The 20,920-nt window shown below is 40.3% G+C and overlaps 1 protein-coding gene across 1 annotated transcript in view; it reads left to right on the forward strand.

The window, feature by feature from the left end:
- Positions 1–20,628, forward strand: part of SYCP2L (synaptonemal complex protein 2 like) — a 76,309-nt gene extending 55,681 nt beyond the window's left edge. The window contains exons 26-32 of the mRNA XM_053664114.1: positions 7,236–7,337; positions 8,794–8,897; positions 9,800–9,891; positions 11,708–11,807; positions 11,986–12,044; positions 19,413–19,475; positions 20,532–20,628. Of these exons, the coding sequence (XP_053520089.1) occupies positions 7,236–7,337; positions 8,794–8,897; positions 9,800–9,891; positions 11,708–11,807; positions 11,986–12,044; positions 19,413–19,437 (482 nt within the window). The 3' untranslated portion in view covers positions 19,438–19,475; positions 20,532–20,628. The remainder of the gene's footprint in view (positions 1–7,235; positions 7,338–8,793; positions 8,898–9,799; positions 9,892–11,707; positions 11,808–11,985; positions 12,045–19,412; positions 19,476–20,531) is intronic.
- The last annotated feature ends 292 nt before the right edge of the window (positions 20,629–20,920 follow it).

A 20,920-nucleotide genomic window follows, 5' to 3' on the forward strand; every position in this document is an offset into this window, starting at 1 on the left:
CTGTTTGTTTTTTCTTTATGCTTTAAATCAAATTTTAGGAAGATTCAAATAGTTATGACTTATGTGCAGGATATTTAGTGTATCAACACAGCAAACATCTGTGAACTACCATACAGTTTTAGAATACTGTTATTTCCAAATCTTGTTACACTACATCCCCAGTACTTCCCCCCTCACAGGGGCCCATTCAGTTTAGTTTGCATTTGATTCAGCTGCTTTTACTGTTTTCACTTTTGCATTATGAAGAATATGACACATTCAGAAGAGAACACAGAACATGTACACAGAATAAAGAGTGGTGATAAGTTGAACACATGTGTAACCATACCTCAGTGTGGGGGTGACTTTGCCAGGAAGTCCCTCTGTCCACCACAGATTAAACTAACACTACCAAGACATGATCTGCTTGGGGAGGAGAGGTGGCCAGTTTCTCAGAGGAGAAGGGCCAGGAGCCCCTTCCTCAAGGGGCTTCTGGTGGGTTGTAATACACAGGAATACAGGTGGTAAGGATCAAACAGTAGATAACATTTCAAAGAAATCTGAGGGCTTAGTCTGAGTCAGTGTCTGTCAGGAAAGGGGGTTGCAGAAACTTTGGGAGACATACTCATTTCCCGCTCGGGCCCTTATCATATGAATGAAAACATTCTTAGCAAAGCAGGCTTCACAGGACTTTTAGGAATTCTTTCTTATGCCCCATCACCCCAGGTCCCACTTTAGCTGGCAAGGGGCTGCACTGCCTCCCCCATCACAGGTTTTCAGGCTTCAGTGGATTAGAGCCAGGAAGCACTTCTCCCAGAGGACATGGGGACTTGGGTTATGTCAGAATAGCCGGGGGGCGAGGGTCCATCACTCCCTCTTTGTTGCAGCCCTCCGAGTCCTTCTATGATGGCCTCCCAAGTGATCTTGTCTGGCTTAGGTTGCCCCCCTCTGAGGGGTCTTACCCGTCATGGACTAACAGACCAAGCACTGGGGGCAGGGGGATGAAACAGAGACAAGCTTTGTCTCCTTGTGGCTCGAATTCTGGAGGTTGCTCACTCAGCCATAGCCATGAGAGGCAGTTGTAATTCCTGAAACCAGGCAGAGCGGTTCCCAAGACCTCAGAGTGAGAACTGGAAAACTGTCACTGACTTAGGGTCCCCAGCACAGGGCCCTGCCCTGTACCTTCCCTTTGTCCCTCATACAGGTGACAGCAGTTCTGACTTGTGGAAACACTTCTCTTGCTTTTCTTCATAATTTTACTTTTTGTGTGTGCATCCCTAATAATATGTAGTTTATATTTGATTTGAAATTTAAACAAATAGCATCATACTGTGTATATCTGATGTGGCCTGATTCTTTCGCTCATAATCATTTGTAAGATCCATTTATGCTGATGCATGTAGGTGAAGTATATTAGCTTTCATCACAATACAGCATTTGGTTACATGAATACACCATCATGTATTTATTCATTCTAGTACTGTGTGGTATTTGAATTGTTTACAGTTTTACTTGTTAGAAATAGTGCATCAGTGAAGAATCATGTACATTTATTTCATCATGCAGGTAGAGAAAAATGTTCTCTAGGTGTTTTTTAGACATAGAATTGCTGGGCCAGAGTATATAATAACCTTTTAACAGTTTTAAAGGTGAAAAACTTTCTCCAAAGTGATTGATCGATTGACTTTCTTGCCAGCTATGTATGAGAGTTCTGCTGCTTCACTTTCTTGCTATCATTTGGTGTTTAAAATTTTTGATGTGTGTGTGTATACATGCATGTTCATGTATACATTGAAGTTTTAATTAGAATATCCCTGATAAAATTTAAGCATCATCTTATGTTTATTAGCTATTTGAATTTCCTTTTTTGTGTAGTGTCTAAACATGTCTTGCCAATTTGCCAATAGAGTTGTCTTTATATAAATTCCTAGGAATTCTTCATATGTTCTATACTTGGTTATGTGTTTTATAAATATCTTCTTCCATGTCATGCTATATCTTCTTCCACTTTGGAGTTTGCACTCTCACTCTGTATGATGCTGTCTGCGTATGTCTTTATGACTTCTCCAAAAAGTTAAAGTTTTTAACTTTAATGAATTCTACATTATTTATCTTTTCTCCATAGTTAGTATGTTTTTAGTCTTGAAAAATTCTCCCCTATCAAAAGTGAAAGATATTCTCATATACTACTTTCTATATTATGTACATTTAATGCTATACATTTCTAAGTACTATTCTAGGTGAATCCCACACATTGTAATATATATTTGTTATTATTTATTTTAAAAGCTTTTTCATTTTTCTTTTTTTTAAATTTAATTACAATTTAAATTGGTGACATTGGTTAATATGTCACATAGGTTTCAACTCTACATTTTCACGATACAAGATCTGTACACTGCATTGTGTGCCCACCACCCACAGTCAGACCGTCTTCTGTCACCATGTACTAGGCCCCCTTCCGCCTCCACCACCCTTCCCGCCAGTAACCAGCACACTGCTGTCTCTGTCCACAAGTTTCAGTTTTATATCCCACATACGAGTGAAATCATATGGTTCTTAGCTTTTTCTGACTAACTGCTTTCACTTACCATAATAGTCTCAAGATCCATCCATGCTGTTGCGAATGGCAGTATTAGGTTAAACAAAAAGTTCATTTGTGTTTTCTGTAAGATGGCTATAGTAGTGCTTAGTTGTCTTTAACTTCATTTGAAACTATTTTGTTAGATTGATTGTGACAGCTGGTATATCAGGATACATTTTAAAAACCTTATCAGAATTGCTGGATTTTTGTATAGCCATTTTAATATTGAAGATGGGAGAAAATATGCAACATTTTTGGCATATTATGCTTTATTATTTCAAGAGGGGTAAAAATACAACTGAAATGCGCAAGAAGATTTGTGCAGTTTCTGGAGAAGGTGCTGTAACTGGTCAAACATGTTGAAAGTGGTTTGCAAAGTTTCATGCTGGAGATTTCTTGCTGGATGATGCTCCACAGTTGGGTGGATTATATGATCAGATTGAAACATTAATTGAGAACAATCAATGTTATACTATGTAGGATATAGCCAACATACTCAAAATAGCCACATCAATAAAATTATTATTGAAAATGAAAAATATGTGTTTTGGAAGTCCTAGCCACAGCAATAAGATAAAAAGAATAAATAAATTTAGTCACTTAATAAATCAAGTTGCTTAATCACTGATACATTCTCCAACTGTACCTAGCAGCCTGGTGTGAGCTCCGCAGGGTGGGGCGACACAGATTCCTGTGGGTGGAGCTATTGCTTCCTCTCAGGCTGATGTCATTTGCAGGTGAATTCTCTGCTGGAGAGAGATGGCTTCTGCAGTAGGGAAATGACTCAACACAGGGATCCTGGCAGCTCACCCCTCTGCTTTCTCACCACAGCCACCAGTCCCAGACTCTCCTCATGCATCTCGAGTTCACTCTGCCTTCCTTCTGCCAGATCCCAAAGTGTGGGGCTGCCAAGAGAAAATTGTGTGTTGGCCCTCTAGAGGCCCTCTGTTTCTCTAGCTGTCTCTCCCTGGTGGACAGAAACTGCAATGCATTTCACAGCCGCATGTTATTTGGGTTTCTTTCCCAGTTCTGGTGCTTAGGGTAGGGGCCCAGCTTGAGGTCTTGACATTTCTCAGCGGGAGCCCCCCAGTGACTAAAGTACCCCTCCCTCCGGAACTTCAGCCCCACGAGCCCTCTCACACCTCCACACTCCCTACCAGCGGCGGGGTTGGTTTCTTCTGTCTGTCCTTCGTTATAAGGCTTCTCTCTCCAGCGAGTGTTCAGTTTGCTATTCAGAGTGTTTTTTCTATAATTTAGTTGTAATTCCGGTTTGGCCCTGAGAGGTGGTTAGTGTAGCTCCCACTCATCCCTCTGCCATCTTATTACATGTTTGAGAGGGCTTTAATTTCCGAAATGATGTGTTTACTGTTTGTGTCCATTTGGAGATGTTTTGTGTATGTGGTTTTGGGGTTTTTGGTTTTGTTTTTGAGTTTTTCTAGACTCTGGGGAAGGGAGGGAGAAAGTGAAGGAAAGAAACATGATTGTGAGAGAGAAACGTCAACTGGTTGCCTCACATATACACCCCTCCTAGGGATCAAACCCAAAGATCAGCCATATGCCTTGACTGAGAATGAAACCTGTCAACTTTTTGTTTGTGGTATGTTACTAAGTCTCTCTAGCCAAGGCTATATATGTAGTTTTAACCCCTTTATGAGAATGTCAAAATGTCCTGATTAAAAGAGGCATATAGTTACCATGGAAACAAAACTGAGCCAATGGCATGACTATTCTGTAACAAATGTGTACTCCTAGTCCTTTTACCTTTTTCATCCATCCCCTCAACCCTTTCCCATCTGGCAACCATCAATACGTTCTCTGAATATATGAGTCTTTCTGTTCTGCTTGTTTGTTTTTTAGATTCAATTGTCAATAGATTATGTATTTATTTACATTTTATTGTTCAGATTTTTTATCTCTTTTTTTTTCTTTTTAAAGAAGACCCTTTAACATTTTCTATAATACTGGTTTGGTGATGGTGAACTCCTTTAGCTTTTTCCTATTTGGGAAATTCTTTGTCTGTCCTTAGATTGCAAATAATAGCTCTTCTGGGTAAAATAATCTTCATTGTAGGTCCTTGCTTTTCATTACTTTGAGTATCTCTTGCTAACTCTGCTGGCCAGAAATCATTTGACAGTCTTATAGGAGCTCCCTTAATTGCTTTTCTCTTGCTCCTTTTAAGATTCTCTCTGTCTTTAAATTTTGCCAGATTTATGAGGGGAGGGTTCAGCAAAGGAATAGTGGCTTCTGCCAGCACTTCTGTCCCAGAGGAAGATGCCCCCAATTCTTGTCCTGATGCAGGATAATTCAGTTCTTCTGCATATGTCCTGGCACCTTTCAAGTTGCTTCCCCAACTTGAGCTCAGAGAGAGTGAGTCTGAGTAAGTCTGTGCATAGGCCCTTTAAGAGCAACTTCCTGGGACTCCACAAGCCCTTCGTCTCCCTCAACCACAATTCCTGCTGGATTTTACAGCCAGAATTTATGAGGGCTTCTCATCCTGGCACTGGACCCCTGGGTTAGGGGGTCTGATGTTGGGTTGGGTTCCCTTGCTTCCCAGGGGGACCTTTGCCCCTGAGATATCCCTTCCAATTTTGATCCGCCATATGTGGGTGTAGGACCAGCCTGTTCCATGTCTCTTCCCTCTTATCAGTCTCCATATGGCTTCTTTAATTCCCTCATTGTAGGACTTCCATTCAGCCAGATTTCAGGCAGTTCTGAATGATGGTTGTTCTGTAGTTGTAATTTTGATGTGGTTCTGGGAGTAGGCAAGTACCATATTTACCTACACCCCCATCTTGACCGGAAGTTAAGATGTCACATCTTATGTTGTAGAAGCTTGGATATTCTGCAGCATTTATTCATTTGTTTGGCCTGTAAATGTCTATTGAATGTCTACTATGTGCAAGCCATTTTACATGTTAGATATTCTAGGGCAGCAGTCCCCAACAATTTTGGCACCGGGGACCATTTTTGTGGAAGACAGTTTTTCTACAGGTTGGGGATGGGGTATGGTTTTGGGATGAGTCAAGCACATTACATTCACCTCCATCTGTGTGGCCTGGTTCCTAACAGGCCTGGAATGATAGCAGTCTGCAGCCCAGAGGTTTGGGAACTCCTGTTCTAGAGAACAAAATGGACACGATACCTGACCTCATTGGAGTTTATCTTATAGTGGGGGAGAAATAATACACAAAAATAAAACATGTAGTATATTATATTGTGATAAAGGCTAAGAAAACATCAAGAAAGGGGATTAAAGGTTGGGAGATGGTATTAAGTATTACATTGTGATAAAGGCTAAGAAAAAAATTAATTACAGAAGTTTAAATACTGGGAGGGTGGTATCGAAATTTAAGTTGGATGGCCAGAGAAAAACCTTGGTGCAGAAATGTGGGGAAAGGACTCAAGTTGGATGAACAGCAATTGCAAAGGCCTTTAGGCTTTTGGGTGTGTCTGGGATGTCCGAGAAAGCTCAAGGAGACTAGGGTAGAAGAGCAGAGTGGAGAAAAAGAAACTTGCTTCTTTGCTTCTCTACTGTCTGCCCTCCATAGTGCACAACTCTTTGCGCATGGAATATTAAAAATGTTTATAAGCATATTAATGAAATTAGATTTCAAAACTTTCAGAGGGAAAACCAATAGTGACTAGCTGGATATGCAAGGAGGGGAAAAGTAGATGACTCACCAGATGAGTGTGTGTGTAGGGGCTATGTGTGTAGTGGGGAAGAAAGTGGTTAGGATGAAGAGGAATAGAAAAGAGCAGGTTTGAGATGGAGATATTGAGTAGGTAACTGGAAACACAACTTTGCTACCTAGGAGAGCTCAGGCAAGAGAGGTATTTGACAGATGCCACCTGGAGGCATGGGATTGATGAGATTCTCCAGGGTTATGGTGTAGGAATTCAGGTGTGGACAGAGCCATGGTGTGAAAATGCAGCAACAGATATGGATTCATTCTATAGGCAGAATTTTAGGCCTTGGTGACAGAAGGGAAGTAGATGGTAAAGAAAAGCAAGAGTCAGGTGAATGCTAGTGAACTGTTAACAATGGTGGTGACATTGATCAAATCAGAAGGGGTAAAAGTGAATATCAGAATAAAAAATATTTAGTAAATGCTGAGTTGAAAAAAGAATCTATGTTTAAATCTCATAAACTGAGGCATTCAAAGTCATTGAACTAGTTAGGAGCCAAAATGACCTTATTTGTAAGGTAGCCCTTATTACAACTCTGAAGCTCCAGTGTTACCAGCAGGTGGCGCACTCCACAGGGTGATCAGATGAGCTTCCAAACCTCATTTGCCTGGAAACCTTCCTCTTTGCCATTAAGCCTGAAGCCTGGGAATTTTTTTTCCAGGGTTAGGGGAAAAAAGGGGGTGTGATGCCAATCATTACTGCTTTTTGTTTGAGTCAGTCTGTACCTGGATAAGCAGAGTGGTGTCCCTAAATGGCACAGAACTCATCAAAGGGAGGCTTATTTCTGTGTGTTCTTTTTAGACATCATTCGACTTAGTGCTTTGGTACTTCTTGAATGTGCCAAATAATAAGTAGTTAGTATCAGGGAACAACTTTCACTTGTTGCTCATCAAGACTAGATATTAATTGGCAAAAAGAGGGCAAGATAAACTTGGGACAAAATAAATGTGTGTGTGGTTATTAATATGCTGTGCTTAACCTTTAGACACATCAGATGGCAGTTTTGCTAAGTGGAAACAGTCAAAATTGAAAGAAGATGATGTTCCAGGATCCCTTTCCTCAGTGGCAGAAGAAACAGACTTGTCAGGTAACATTATACACCCAGCCAGCCAGTCATGCAAGTGTGTGACAAAGTGTGACTGAATGTAGCAATGTGAATTACAAGAGTTACAGTTTGAAGTTCACAGCAGCTGTAAAATTCTGAAAACTAAGCATTCTGTCCTTTCAGAGACAAGTAAATTGTTGCACAACTTACAGATAAAAGTAAGCACATCTCCTCCTAGCCTTTTGGTTTCTGCCACTTAACTCTTCTTTGTGGCAATTTTCAGGGCCAGAGGTTCCTAAACTTACAAGTCTCTGCTTTAGTTGAGAGTTATTACCATATTTTTGCACCATAAGACACGCCTAGGTTTTAGAGGAGGAAAATAGGGAAAAAATTTTTGAAGCAAAAAATGTGGTAAAATATTTAATAACAATATTTCACCAATGTAAATGTAAACAGAACTCAACAGCAGCATTAACAAGCATTATTCCTCCCACATTTGGGGTGGGGGATGGGAATGCATCTTATACTTCGAAAAATACATAACTAAATTTTTGTGTTGTATATGTTTACTCTAAAGCAATGAAGGAGAATGACCTGAGATAGCTTCATAGGTGGGGCTGGCCTTCTGGATGAGTGATGCCACCACATTTTGAAACAAAAGGCTCCAAGAAGGCAAATTGGGGAGCCCAGAGGTGCTAGGGCGTGGTAGTTAAGAGCCAGGCAGCCTGGGTTCCAATCCTGAAGCAACTGGTGTGAGCTTGCACCAGTTATTTGATCTCTCTGTTAAATGTGGACAGTAACAGTGTCACTTCATGTGGTTTTTAAGAAGATTAAATGAGTCAGCACATGCAAGTCCCTTAGAATGGTGTTAGACCCGGCATGTGCCCTAATGAAACTTCTGGCACCCATAAGTTGTTATGCCAATGTTTCCCTTATAGCAGGGTGTCAAACTAGTTTTCACGGGGGGCCATATCAGCCTCGTGGTTGCCTTCAAGGTCCAAAATAGTTTTAGAACTGTATAAATGTAACTACTCCTTAACTGGTAAGGAGTTGAAATTACATTCAGGCCTTTGAAGGTAACCTCAAGGCTGATGTGGCCCCCAGTGAGAATGAGTTTGACACCCCTGCCTTCTAGAAATGCCCTACGTACCACGTCCTCCTTAAAACTCCTTACAACACCACAGCCTGCTTCTTAGATGTGATACCAGTTGCACTGATCTAAAGTACTGGGAAAGTTTGAATTAAGTGGGCATTTGCTAGAGAGTGAGGTTTGATGGGAAGTGACATGAAGTGCCTCTTGCAAGGCCACTTGTGCAGCCTTGCTGGCCTCAGTAGGAGTCAGCCTGGCTGCAGTCTCCGCCAGGCAGCTGTGCAGCTTGGTGGATTGGATTTGTGCTTCTGCCTGAGTGTCCATCCTCAGTTCAGCTAATGGACTGAGCACATCTACGTCAAGCACTTTGTTAATTTTACTTCGTGTTTTATTTTTACTGTTCAAAAGGCATTTCTCCTCCATCCCTGGCAGTTGTGCCAGAGAACTTGAATAGTTCTGCTGTTATCACAACCTTTGAAAACTTCACTAGAGAACTGAAAAGAAAATACGAGGTAATGATCTGCTAACAATGAAAAGCTAGCCTGTGATGAGTTTAAAGTAACAGGTTCATATTATTTATTAATCCTGTTGTCTTTCATGTGTGAAAGTGTTCCTGAGTGTTTCGGGAAGGTAGATTTGTCTTAGCTATGGTCACTGACTTTAGAGCCTTTGTGAATTGTGGTTTGTATTTATAAGACAGCTATTTCATGCCCATTGACTACCATGGGACCAGATGGACTATATGGAAACCAGACTCATGGTTTGGTTTCATTGATAGCATTCTAGACAGCTGAACTAGGAGGCAATGATTTGGTCACAGTGATACACAAAGAGGAGCAGGGAGGAGGCCTGTGGATAACAGAGGTGTCTGGGACAGAGATGGAGTTAGGCTGTGGGTGGGTGTTCAGCTGAGTGGTGGCTTCTCTTTGTGACACTGCACATACAGGCTGTCCCCAAACTTTCATCTGCCAAATGAATTTTAGGACCAGTTCAATGCCCCCCTTTTGTCCTATTTTTGTATATCCCTAGAGTTATTTAATAGCATATATGAGAGAACTATCTTACCCTAACATACAATCATTTACCTAAGTTGGAAGATCTCCAAAGTCTTATTTTCTTAATGGGAGCTAATTTATAATGGAAAGTTGTACATGATATACAATATGTGTAGCAATAGTACAAATGCGAATTTTTCTATTTTAGCTTATTGTTCTTTATTAGTACTGACCCTGAGGTAATGCATGGAAGGTGTGTAGTATGGAACCTTATCACTGTTCTGTAGCCAGAACAGTGACATTAATGTTTGCAATGAATATGAAATGCTGTCAACATGTTTTTAGTACAACGCCTGCACTCAGTTTGTGAGGTTATGGTTAACCCAAATGTGACCCTTTTTATTGTTGTTATGGTTTAGCTTAGGTACAGGAGGAGTGCACTTTATTCAAAATATGCAAAGCAAGCACCGAGTTGCCTAATAAAATTTTTAAACCAGATACATCACTGCAGGTAAGTGCATGCATAAAAGTTCAAAACAAGTTCATGAAAGTGTGATCGCTTGGAAACAATGGTCTCATGACTACTGGGCTGGCTTGTGAGGAGTTGAAGCTTGGGCAGATGTGAGGTTTGATACATGGCTTAACCCTGGCAGGTGTGTGATCCTTCACTCATAAGATAAAGGTTGAACTAAAGGCCTTCCTTAAGCTTCTTTATATTCTTCCATTATATGATTTTAAGATACTATTAAAATTCATAATCCAATTGTGAAAACAGGGCAAGTGTGTATATATATGTAAAAAATGCTGGATAAATGATATATGGTAGAGACATACAGTGGATATTATTCAGCCTTAAAAAGGAGTAAAATTCTGATACAGGCCATAATATAGATGAACTGTGAGGACATTATGCTAAGTGAAATATGTAAAAAGACAATTACTATATGATTCTACTTCTATGATGTACCTAGAACAGGCAAATTCATAGAGATGGCATAGAGGTTACCAGCAGCTGGGAGAAGTAGGAAACAGGGAGTTATTGTTTAATCAGTGCAGGGTTGTTGTTTGGACTGAAGGGAAAGTTTTGGAAATGGATGTTGGTGATGGTTGCAGAACATTGCAAATGGCCTTATACTGCTACTGAATGGTACACCTAAAATAGTTAAAAGGGTAAATTTTATGTTATGTATATTTTGACACAATAAGAAATACTACACACTCATGCACATGCATGCACATGTGTGCAAACACATATACCCCTATCACCATGTAACAAGAAGCACAAGCGTGCTGAGATTTCAGACAGATGGGAAGGATGAGAAATGGGAGTGGAGAGGTGGGTTTCTGCAGTGACTGGAGTTAACCCAGAGTGATTACAATGGAAGTGCATCTGCAGTGAGGGTCAGAAAATGAGGGTTTGAACAGTACAGGGAAGATGAGTATAGAAATTGTTTCTGTTGGAGAGAATGGTTTTAAACGAAGGTGGGAAGACAGCAATGGCAGATCAGTTTGCTTAACTGAAGTAGAAAGTTTCTTAGGGAGGGCTAAATAATATGAATAGAAATTTATATTTTTTTCAAACATTTATACATGTACTTGCCATTTGATTCTTAAAACAAGCCTGAGAAGGACTTGGGACTTCTGGAACTTCTAGTGTCTTCTAGGGGGCAAACATTTATTCGCTTTTTATTTAGCCTATGCCCATGCGCATGTGAGGTGCTGGGTGTGTGCCACAGGCAGGAGTGTAGAGAGAGTAAGCATCAAGAGCGTCTTGCCTTTGTGGAATTTTCTGTGTAATGAAGAAGATAGACAAGAAGCAAGCACACAAAGAAGCAGTTTCTATGGTAGAAACTGCTTTAGACACAATAGCAACTGTTAGAAATTTCAGAACTAAAACGTAGAGATGGAAAAAGTTTGTTAGCCGATTTCAGCTTTTAAAGCCAGTTTACTCAAGAAAAGGGCTGCAAGTGGAAGGTAGGAAGCATTGGGGAGCCATGGCTGGTGGTACAGTGGCTTCTAGCCCAGGTCTGGTGTTGGCCCCCTTTTCCCTGGCATTATTTCTCCTTTGCTCTCTACAAAGTATGGATTGAAATACCAGCTCTCTCCAGGCTTCTGTTGAAAGGGTAAATAACAGTTCGCAGTTGAGTTTCAGGGGGTGAGGGTGGGCTGGCAGTAAGGGGAGGGAAGAGAAGAGAGATGTGAATTCTTAAAAACAAGAACCATCTAGAGTCAAATGTGAGGTATCCTTGCAATAAGAGGTTTAATCAAGAGTGTATTTTGTCACAGCCAAGCAGCCCCAGTGAAATCTATTGCTTTTACATTTACAGACTGAATAAACTAGAGCAGTTTCACAATTTTGTCTTTCAAGAGCTGACCAATCTTGAGAAGGATTTTCAGGCTCTGAAACACCTTGAGAAAGATGTTCTGGTAAGTTCTTTTTGGCTGTTATTTTTTTTATTAATTTTATTTAGTTATTTTTCAAGTACAGTTTTTTGTCTATTTTTCCAAGTTCTTTTTGTTTACAACATTCTCTGTGGCTTTCAAGAGTCTGTTCCAGGGTAGAATAACTGCTTACTGGCTAAACACACCTATTATTCAATTTTAGGAATTTCTGGGGAAACAGGCTGATGATCTGAAGTCATTCTGTGACCTGCAGATAACTAGGTAATTTTTAAAAGTTTTCTTCCTAGAAGTGTCTTAGTTGAATGTGAGCTATGCTTTAGCTAGAGTATGGGGGTTGATATTGGTAGAACTTCACGTAAGGAGCTAAATGGCTACTTCTTTTTAAACTAGCTGCTCCTGTGTCACTGCCTGAGTGTGGTCTGGCTCAGGATATCAATCTAGGAGGGTAAATTTTCAAAAGCAGAAACAGGATCATCCAAATTTCAGTATGTGTGATCTAAATTGTTTTTATTTTTAAGCAGTATTTAAAACAATTAAAATCTGGATTTTGAGCAAAAGATTTAGATTTGTGAGTAAACAGTTGATTTTCAGTTATATACTGACTTGTGTTCTTTTTTTTTAATTTTTAATTTTTTAAAATTTTTATTTAATTATTTTTCAAGTACATTTTTGTCTATTTCTCCCATCCCAGCACCCCCCCCACCCCGTCACCCCACCTCCCTCCCATTTCCGCCCCCCACACCAGTCCTCATCCCTGTGACTTTCATACTTGTTCCTCAAAATCCCTCCCCTTTTTTCCCCTTAAATTCCCTTCCCTCTCCCCTCTGGTCACTGTCCACTTGTTCTCTATTTCAGTGTCTTTGTTTTTATTCTGTTTGCTTGTTTGTTTTATTGTTTAGCTTCCTGTCAAAGGTGAGATCATATGGTATTTGTCCTTCAATGCCTGGCCTATTTCACTCAGCATAATGCTTTCCAGTTCCATCCATGTTGTTGCAAAGGGTAGTAGCTCCTTTCTCTCTGCTGCATAGAATTACATTATGTATATGTACCACAATTTTTTGATCTGTTCATTTACTGATGGGCACCTAGGTTGCTTCCAACTCTTGGCTATTGTAAATTGTGCTGCTATGAACATTGTGGTGCATAGGTTATTTGAAATTGATGTTTTAGGATTCTTAGGATATAATCCTAGCAGTGGAATTGCTGGGTCAAAAGGCAGGTCGATTTTTATTTTTCCGAGAAAATTCCATACTGTTTTCCATAATGGTTGTACCAGTCTGCAATCCCACCAACAGTGAACTAAGGACCCCTTTTCCCCACAACCTCTCCAACATTTGTTGTTTGTTGCTTTGTTTATTATAGCCATCCTGACTGGTGTAAAGTGGTATCTCATTGTGGTTTTAATTTGCATCTCTCTGATAGCTAATGATATTGAGCACCTCTTCATGTGTCTCTGGATGTTCTGTATGTCCTCTTTGGAGAAGTGTATGTTCAAGTCCTTTTCCCATTTTTTAATTGGGTTAGATGGCTTCTTAGAGTGGAGTCGTGTAAATTCTTTGTATATTTTGGAGATTAAACCTTTGAGGTATCATTGGCAAATATGTTTTCCCATACAGTTGGTTGTCTTTTTATTTTAATACTGTTTTCTTTAGCCATGCAGAAGCTTTTTATTTTGATGAGATCCCATTTGTTTATTCTTTCCTTTATATTCCTTGCTCTAGGGCACATATCCGTAAAAATGTTGCTGCGTGGAATATCTGAGATTTTCTTGCCAGTGTTCTCCTCTAGGACTTTAATGGTGTCATGGCTTATATTTAAGTCTTTTATCCACCTTGAATTTATTTTGGTGTATGGTGTAAGTTGGTGCTCAAGTTTCATTTTTTTTCATGTAGCTGTCCAGTTCTCCCAACACCATTTGCTGAAGAGGCTATCTTTACTCCATTTTATGTTACTGCCCCCTTTGTCAAATATTAATTGACTGTAGAGAGTTGGTTTGATTTCTGGGCTCTCTGTTCTATTCCATTGGTCTATGTGCCTGTTTTTATGCCAGTACCAGGCTGTTTTGATTACAGTGGCTTTGTAATACAGTTTGATATCAGGTATTGTGATCCCTCCTACTTTGTTCTTCTTTCTCAAAAGGATTGGAAGAATTAACATCATCCAAATGACTTGTGTTCTTGATACAGTATATTCTATCAAGAACGCTCATATATATATATAAAGCAACAAGTGGGTGTATCCCACCCTGCATTCTGAGGCTGCTGCTTCAGTTCCCTGGGAGTCCCATCCCATTGTCTGGAGTGTTAGGAGTGGGGCAGTAGAGAGCGGAGTCCTGCACACATGCCTCTGCTTCTGCCCTGGGAGGGGTTCTAGTGCTTTCTTCCAGTTTGAACAATCAAAAGGGATGCCTACATATACTCGCGGTGGCTAAAGCTTTATCTCCCAGTTGAGAATCAGCTTCTGTCACAGAAATCTAACTCAAATGGTTTTAGGAAGGATATTATTCTTATTGCACCACATATTTCAAACAGCAACACTTTTGAAATTTGGGTTACCACTCCTCTGTTATTCCATTTAACACAATTAATAATAATGACACTACTGACTATAGATTTTCAAAATTCTTGTGCATGCACATCTCCGTTCATGTGCCCTTATTAAGAATTAAAGGCAATATAATTTTAAAACCTCTTTACTGAATACCCCAGATCGTGAATGGTTCTCAGACTTTTTGGAACTGGGACCTCTTAAACTTTTACCTAAAAAAATATAAGTATAATTTTCAGAGAACTTTTCTTCCATCTTTAAGAATGTAACTCTTTACATGGGCTATGGTGGAGGTCACCCACAGGTACAAATTGGGGTAGGGGTGTTTGGTCATTCTAGGCTTCATGAGAATGATTCCTGCTATCTTGCTGTGAACAGCAGATTCACACAGTAATGTAGTTTCACATACAGCTTGGGAAGCACATAGGCATCAAAGACACTCGCTTTAGAAATGTCCCTAATAGCTTCAGCCTCTACTGTATTTCCAGTGATGAGCCTCTTAAGGGCCTTGTCCTTGGGCACACATTGGGTACAGCTGGTGCAGTGAATGGACTGCATATTTCTGCGGCTCTTCATGGCATGACAGTTGTTCCTTCTTTTCTTGGTCAGCTTGGAAGAGAGAACCCAAGAGAGGCTTAAACTTCTAAAATTTACTGAGAATCCCCAAAAAGCTTTTTTAAAAATATTTTTTTTATTTTATTGATTATGCCATTACATTTGTTCTATTTCCCCCCCTCATTCCCCTCCACCCTGCACACCCCTCCCCCACCACTCCCCCTCCACTCCCCCCTTTAGTTCATGAACACGTGTCTCAAGTTCTTTAGATTCTATATTTCCCCTACTATTCTTACCCTCCCCCCATCTATTTTCTATCTACTTTCTATGCTACTTATTTTCTGTACTTTCTCTCTACTTCTCCTTCTCCCACTCCCCTGTTACTAACCCTCCACGTGATCTTCATTTCTATGGTTCACTCCTGATCTAGTTGTCCTCTTAATTTGCTTTTGTTTTAGGTGTGGTTGTTAATAACTGTGAGTTTGCTGTCCTTTCACTGTTCATCTTTTTATCTTCTTTTTCTTAGGTAAGTCCCTTTAACATTTCATATAATAAGGGCTTGGTGATGATGAACTCCTTGAACTTGATCTTATCTGAGAAGCACTTTATCTGTCCTTCCATTCTAAATGAAAGCTTTGCTGTATAGAGCTAACTTGGTTGTAGGTCATTGGTTTTCATGACTTGGAATACTTCTTTCCAGCCCCTTCTTGCCTGTAAGGTCTCTTTTGAGAAATCAGCTGACAGTCTGATGGGAACTCCTTTGTAGGTGACTATCCCCTTATCTCTTGCTGCTTCTAGGATTCTCTCCTTCATTTTAATCTTGGCTAATATAATTATGATGTGCCTTGGTGTGTTTCATCTTGGGTCCAACATCTTTGGGACTCTCTGAGCTTCCTGGATTTCCTGGAAGTCTATTTCCTTTGCCAGATTGGGGAAGTTCTCCTTTATTATTTGTTCAAATAAGGTTTCCACTGGTGGCTGTTCCTCTTCCCCTTCTGGTACTCCTATAATTCGGATGTGGGAGCGTTTAAAGATGTCCTGGAGGTTCCTAAGTTTCTCCTCATTTTTTTGAATTCTTGTTTTTTTCATCCTTTTCTGTTTGGTCATTTTTTTCTTCCTTCTGGTCCACTCCCTTGATTTGATTCCCAGTTTCCTTTACATCATTTTTGGTTTCCTCTGCATTTCCCTTCATTTCAATTAGTTTAGCCTTCATATGTTCCTCTAATTTGCGACTAAAATCAACCAGTTCTGTGAGCATCCTGATCACCAGTGTTTTGAACTGTGCATCTGAAAGTTTGGCTATTTCTTCATCGCTTAGATTTATTGGCTCTGGGGCTCTGAGTTGTTCTTGAGCCATGTTTTGATCTGTTTGTGCCTGTTAGGTATGAGGAGCGGAGCCTTAGTTGTTCACCAGGGTGGGGCCACCCAGGTGGCTGGTTTGTGATGCTGTTTGTGGGGGCGGGGTCAGAGAGGGAGCAATGGCGGTCCTCTTTGCTTGCCTGATCCGGCTCACCACTCACCCCCGCCTGTTAATCTGAGCGCAAATGTGCGAGCCCGTTGCCCTGTGCTGGGGCCTGTGTGGTCTGTCTCAATGCTCATCTCTTCACTGGTTTATCTGCATGCAAATGCTCGACCCCAGACAGCCAGCTGGGCCGTGCCTTCCCTGGGTCCTGCCCTAGCTACCCCGCATCCGGGATCCACGCCCTCAGCTGCCTGCATGCTGCTCGTGTGCTGCCCGGGTCAGGGGATCTTTTTTGCCCAACCTGCTCTGCTGCTGGCTCTGCCCCTCTCACCATTTAGCTGAGCGGTTCATTGTCTTTGGACTCTGTATTGTTCGATTTTCTGTAGTTTGGTTGCGTTTATTATTGTTAAAACTTTGTTGTTTTTAGATTTGGTTGTGTGAGGAAACAAAGTGTTTCCACCTACGCCTCCATCTTGGCGGAAGTCCCCCAAAGAGCTTTTGATTTATGGGTTAGAGCTATGAAAATTTTCCATATTAAAAATTGAGACTGAGATTTAAAACATGTATTTATTTAAAAATAGCAAATAAATCTGTATATATTGATGTAAGTAATAGATTTTTATGAAAAATAACCAGACTTTTCAAAACAGGGAATGTGAAAAGAGTAGCACTATTTTATGTTTCTGCAAATGTCTTTAACGTCTGGCTTAATAGAAGATAGCTGTGTTCTCATGTCTGCTTGTGAATTCAGTCTGTTGTGATATCACAGGTTGTGTAGCCTCTGGAAAATTCAGTGGTGTATTTGTGGGAATGTAAGAATTAAAAAAGCAAATAATTTCATAGTGTCAAATAATGTCCAAAATAAATGTTCATCTTACAGAACCAAGGATTTGGGGTGCCTTAAGGGTCCAAAGGTTCACAATTTGCTAACAACTAGTATAAAGCAGCACTGTAATAAGCATTAGAGAAGATTATACCCCCTATTCTTCTGAAACATAGAGAATTTACTTATTTTGACTGAAGCCCACATTTTAGACAACTGTTTCGTTGATTCATACAGGTTACATTGTAGAATATTACTTACCACTTACATTCATCTCCCTTGGTAATAGCCCCCTGTGGGAATTTAGAATAAGAACAAAATTGCTTCTAAATATACATATCTCAGAGTTCTACATTTGTTCTCCTTTCTCCCAAACACCTAGGAAACCACCCTGTGGCTTGAAGATGAGAGAGAATGGTGATGCTCTTTAGTTCACACTGAGTGTGTACTGAGCACCAGGCTCTGGGCTAAGCACTTGAAGTGCCTATGAGATTTAGAGTGTTTAAGTAGCTTGGTAGAGATCCAATATCTGGACCTGGTCAGGATCTGGTGTCTGTCCTTCTGTCATGTTTGCTCATTAGTGTTGGCTTTATACATTTTTCCTAGGGTGACAAGAAGGACATTTCTCAGACTAGATGTGGGCATAATGCTGTAGAGGGACTGGGATTCAGTGCTTTGAGATGTGGTCATGAAATATCTCTGCACAAGTTCCAGCCAAGATGCAGGTAGATGTTTTTTGCCTTCTCACACAACCAAAAGAAAGACAACAACAAATTAAAAAACAAAAAACAACCAGAACTGCCAGAAAAGTCTGACAGCCAAGAAGTTAAAGAAGAAACATTCATCTAGATTGGTAGGAGGGGCAGAGAGGGGCAGCCAGGGCAGAGAGGACACACGGTAAAGCAGCAGCTGGTGGACTGGGTGGGCGGGCAAGGTGACAACTGGCGACTGGGCAGACCCACATTCTTATATGGATAAACTGGGAAGATCAACTGAAGAGCAAGACACACCACACAACCCAGGGTTCCATTGTGGGGAAAATAATGCCTCAGAATGTCTGGCTATAAAAACCTGTGAGGGTGAGGTGTCAGAAAAAATGGCCAGTCTCTCGAAAGTGGGGTGAGAGCCAAGCAAGTGGCATTGTTCCCTTTCTGACCTCTCCCCCATGTATAACACCACAACACAGCGAAGTGGGGTGTCCTGCCCTGGAGAACACCTATGGCTCTGCCCTGTTGCCTCATACAACATAACAGGTGTGCTGAGACAAAGAAATATGGCCCAACTAAAACAACAGATCAAAACTCTAGAAAAAGAACTAAGTAAGACAGAGATAGCCAACCTATCAGATGCACAGTTCAAGACACTGGTAATCAGGATGCTCACAGAAATGATTGAGTATGCCTGAAAATAAGGGAAGAAATGAAGGCTATATGGGTGAAATAAAGAAAAATATACAGGGAAACAACAGTCAAGAAAAGAAAACTGAGATTCAAACCAATGATGTGGAATAAAAGGAAGAAGTAAACATTCTACCAGAACAGAATGAAGAAACAAATTCAAAAAAATGAGGAAAGGCTGAGGAATTTTAAATGTTCCAGCATCTAAATTGTAGGGGTGCCAGGAGAAGAGGGAAAGCAAGAAATTGAAAACTTACTTGAAAAAAAAAGAAAGAAAATGATGAAACAAAAATTCCCCAATCTGGTGAAGGAAATGGTGAATCACAGAAATGGAGATACATGGAGGGTTATCAGCTGGGAGGAGGAAGGGGGAGAATGAAGGAAAAGGCACAGGGAATAAGAAGTGTAATTGGTAGTTACAAAATTGACAGGGGGTGATTAAAAATAGTATAGGAAAAGGAGGAGCCAAAGAACTTACATATATAACCCATGGCAAGAACTAAGTGGGGGGAATGCTGAAGGGAATGGGGGTACCCGGCAGAGGGGCATAAAGGGGAGAAAAAGGGATGGGACAACTGTAATAGCATAATCAATAAAATATACTTAAAAAAGAAATACTTATGCACAGGTGTGGGCTAGTGGTATTGATAGATGATATATAAAATAGAATCAAGTAAAATATTAATTTCTTATGTCAATATCGTAGATTGACCCTTGACCCTCCTCAGCTAACATTGGTAACATAATCTATGAAATGACTCTATGGTATATGCATATACATATATGTATATTCCTAATTTTAATTGCCAAATGTGAATATAATGATATGGACCAATTTCTTCCAGGCTTAATGCAATCCAGCCTTCCTGAGGAAAGCCAAATACCAGTTTCATTACTGCATCCCTGGGGTAGGTACAAAGGTTTGCTTTGTTCAGTTGATGTGAATTGGAGTGGGTGAAGCAAACACTGAAAGATACTTTGCCCATATTGCAGCTCTTCCACTGAGATTTCTCCTTTTTCACAATATCTCCCATCTTAGCTATTATCCTTTTGGATCTGGGTCATTCATTCATTCACTCATTCAGTAAATGTTTATAATTGAGTCTTGGCTCTGCATCAGGCACTCTGCTAAATAGGAAAATATGGTGGTTAACACACATGCTACCACCTCCATTAAAGATAAATTCTCTAATGGAATACAGAAAAAAGACAAGTAAACAAAATAATTGCAAGTTTACTAAGTACTTTTGGGGATACTAACCAGGTGCTTTGGCAGAGCTAAATGGTGTGAAGTTCAATTTAAGATAGGATGGTCATCAAAGGTCTAAGGAAGTGATATTTAAGGTGGTGTTTCAAGAACAGGAAAAACCTGGACTTGTGAACAGTTTAAAGCAACCACATTGGATACGAAGCACTTGACACCTTTGAGGAACTGAAAGTTCTTGGATCACAGTGGTGTAAGGGGGTCTTACTTGAAATCAAGTTGGGAACGTGGTTGACTCTCAATGAAGAAAGGCTTCTTTGACCTCGTTGAGGAGTTTGAATTTTATACTAAGGGTGAAGGAAAGTATAGATGGGTTTTGAGCAAAGGCATTGAGGATGAGGGTTATATAATCTGATGTATATTTTAAGAGAATTGTTCTAGCTATTGTGTTGAGAATTGATTGGGGAAGTGAAGAATAGAAGAGGGGGTGTGGAAAGAATAGAAGAAGAAAGCTCAACTGGCGGGCATTGGAGATGGGGAGAAGTGGAGAGATTCCAGATTCATTTTGGAGCTAGAATTAATAAATTACTCATAGATGGAAGGAAGGGGTAAAGGAATGAGAAATACAGGTACATCCTAGGTTTCTGTCTTTTAGGAATTGGATCTTATTGCCATCATACAGATAGGGAAGACATGGGATGGAAGGAATGTGTGTATTGAGCAGAAACTACAGTTAATTTGTTAACATTTTAACTTTCAGATGTCTATGCAACCTAAGTTTTGATGAGAACCTGGAATAATGGACACTTTTCCAAGAAAATGCAATTTAACTAAAGAGGCTCCTGAATACATGGAATAACTAGCAAATATTCATCAAAGAAATAAAGTTGATGAAGAAGTACCCTACAAATGTGTATGGTCCAGATTGCTGCCCAGAGAAGTTCTACTGGTTCTTTAAAGAAGAATAACTTGAGTGTTATTCAGGCTGATTGGAACCAGTGAATTCATTACAGGAAACTGCCTTAAGACTTCCGTCTGGGGGAGAGAGTGGTCTGACAGGAGGGAGGGCGACACTAAGATATGTTTAGCTTCCTAAGAGGTATAGGGCGTTCTAAGCCCATGTGCTCCTGAGGTTGAGTCAGACTGGTT

Source organism: Artibeus jamaicensis, unplaced genomic scaffold, assembly GCF_021234435.1.
Source record: "Artibeus jamaicensis isolate MK-2021 breed Jamaican fruit bat unplaced genomic scaffold, CSHL_Jam_final contig_335, whole genome shotgun sequence".
Taxonomy (NCBI): Eukaryota; Metazoa; Chordata; class Mammalia; order Chiroptera; family Phyllostomidae; genus Artibeus; species Artibeus jamaicensis.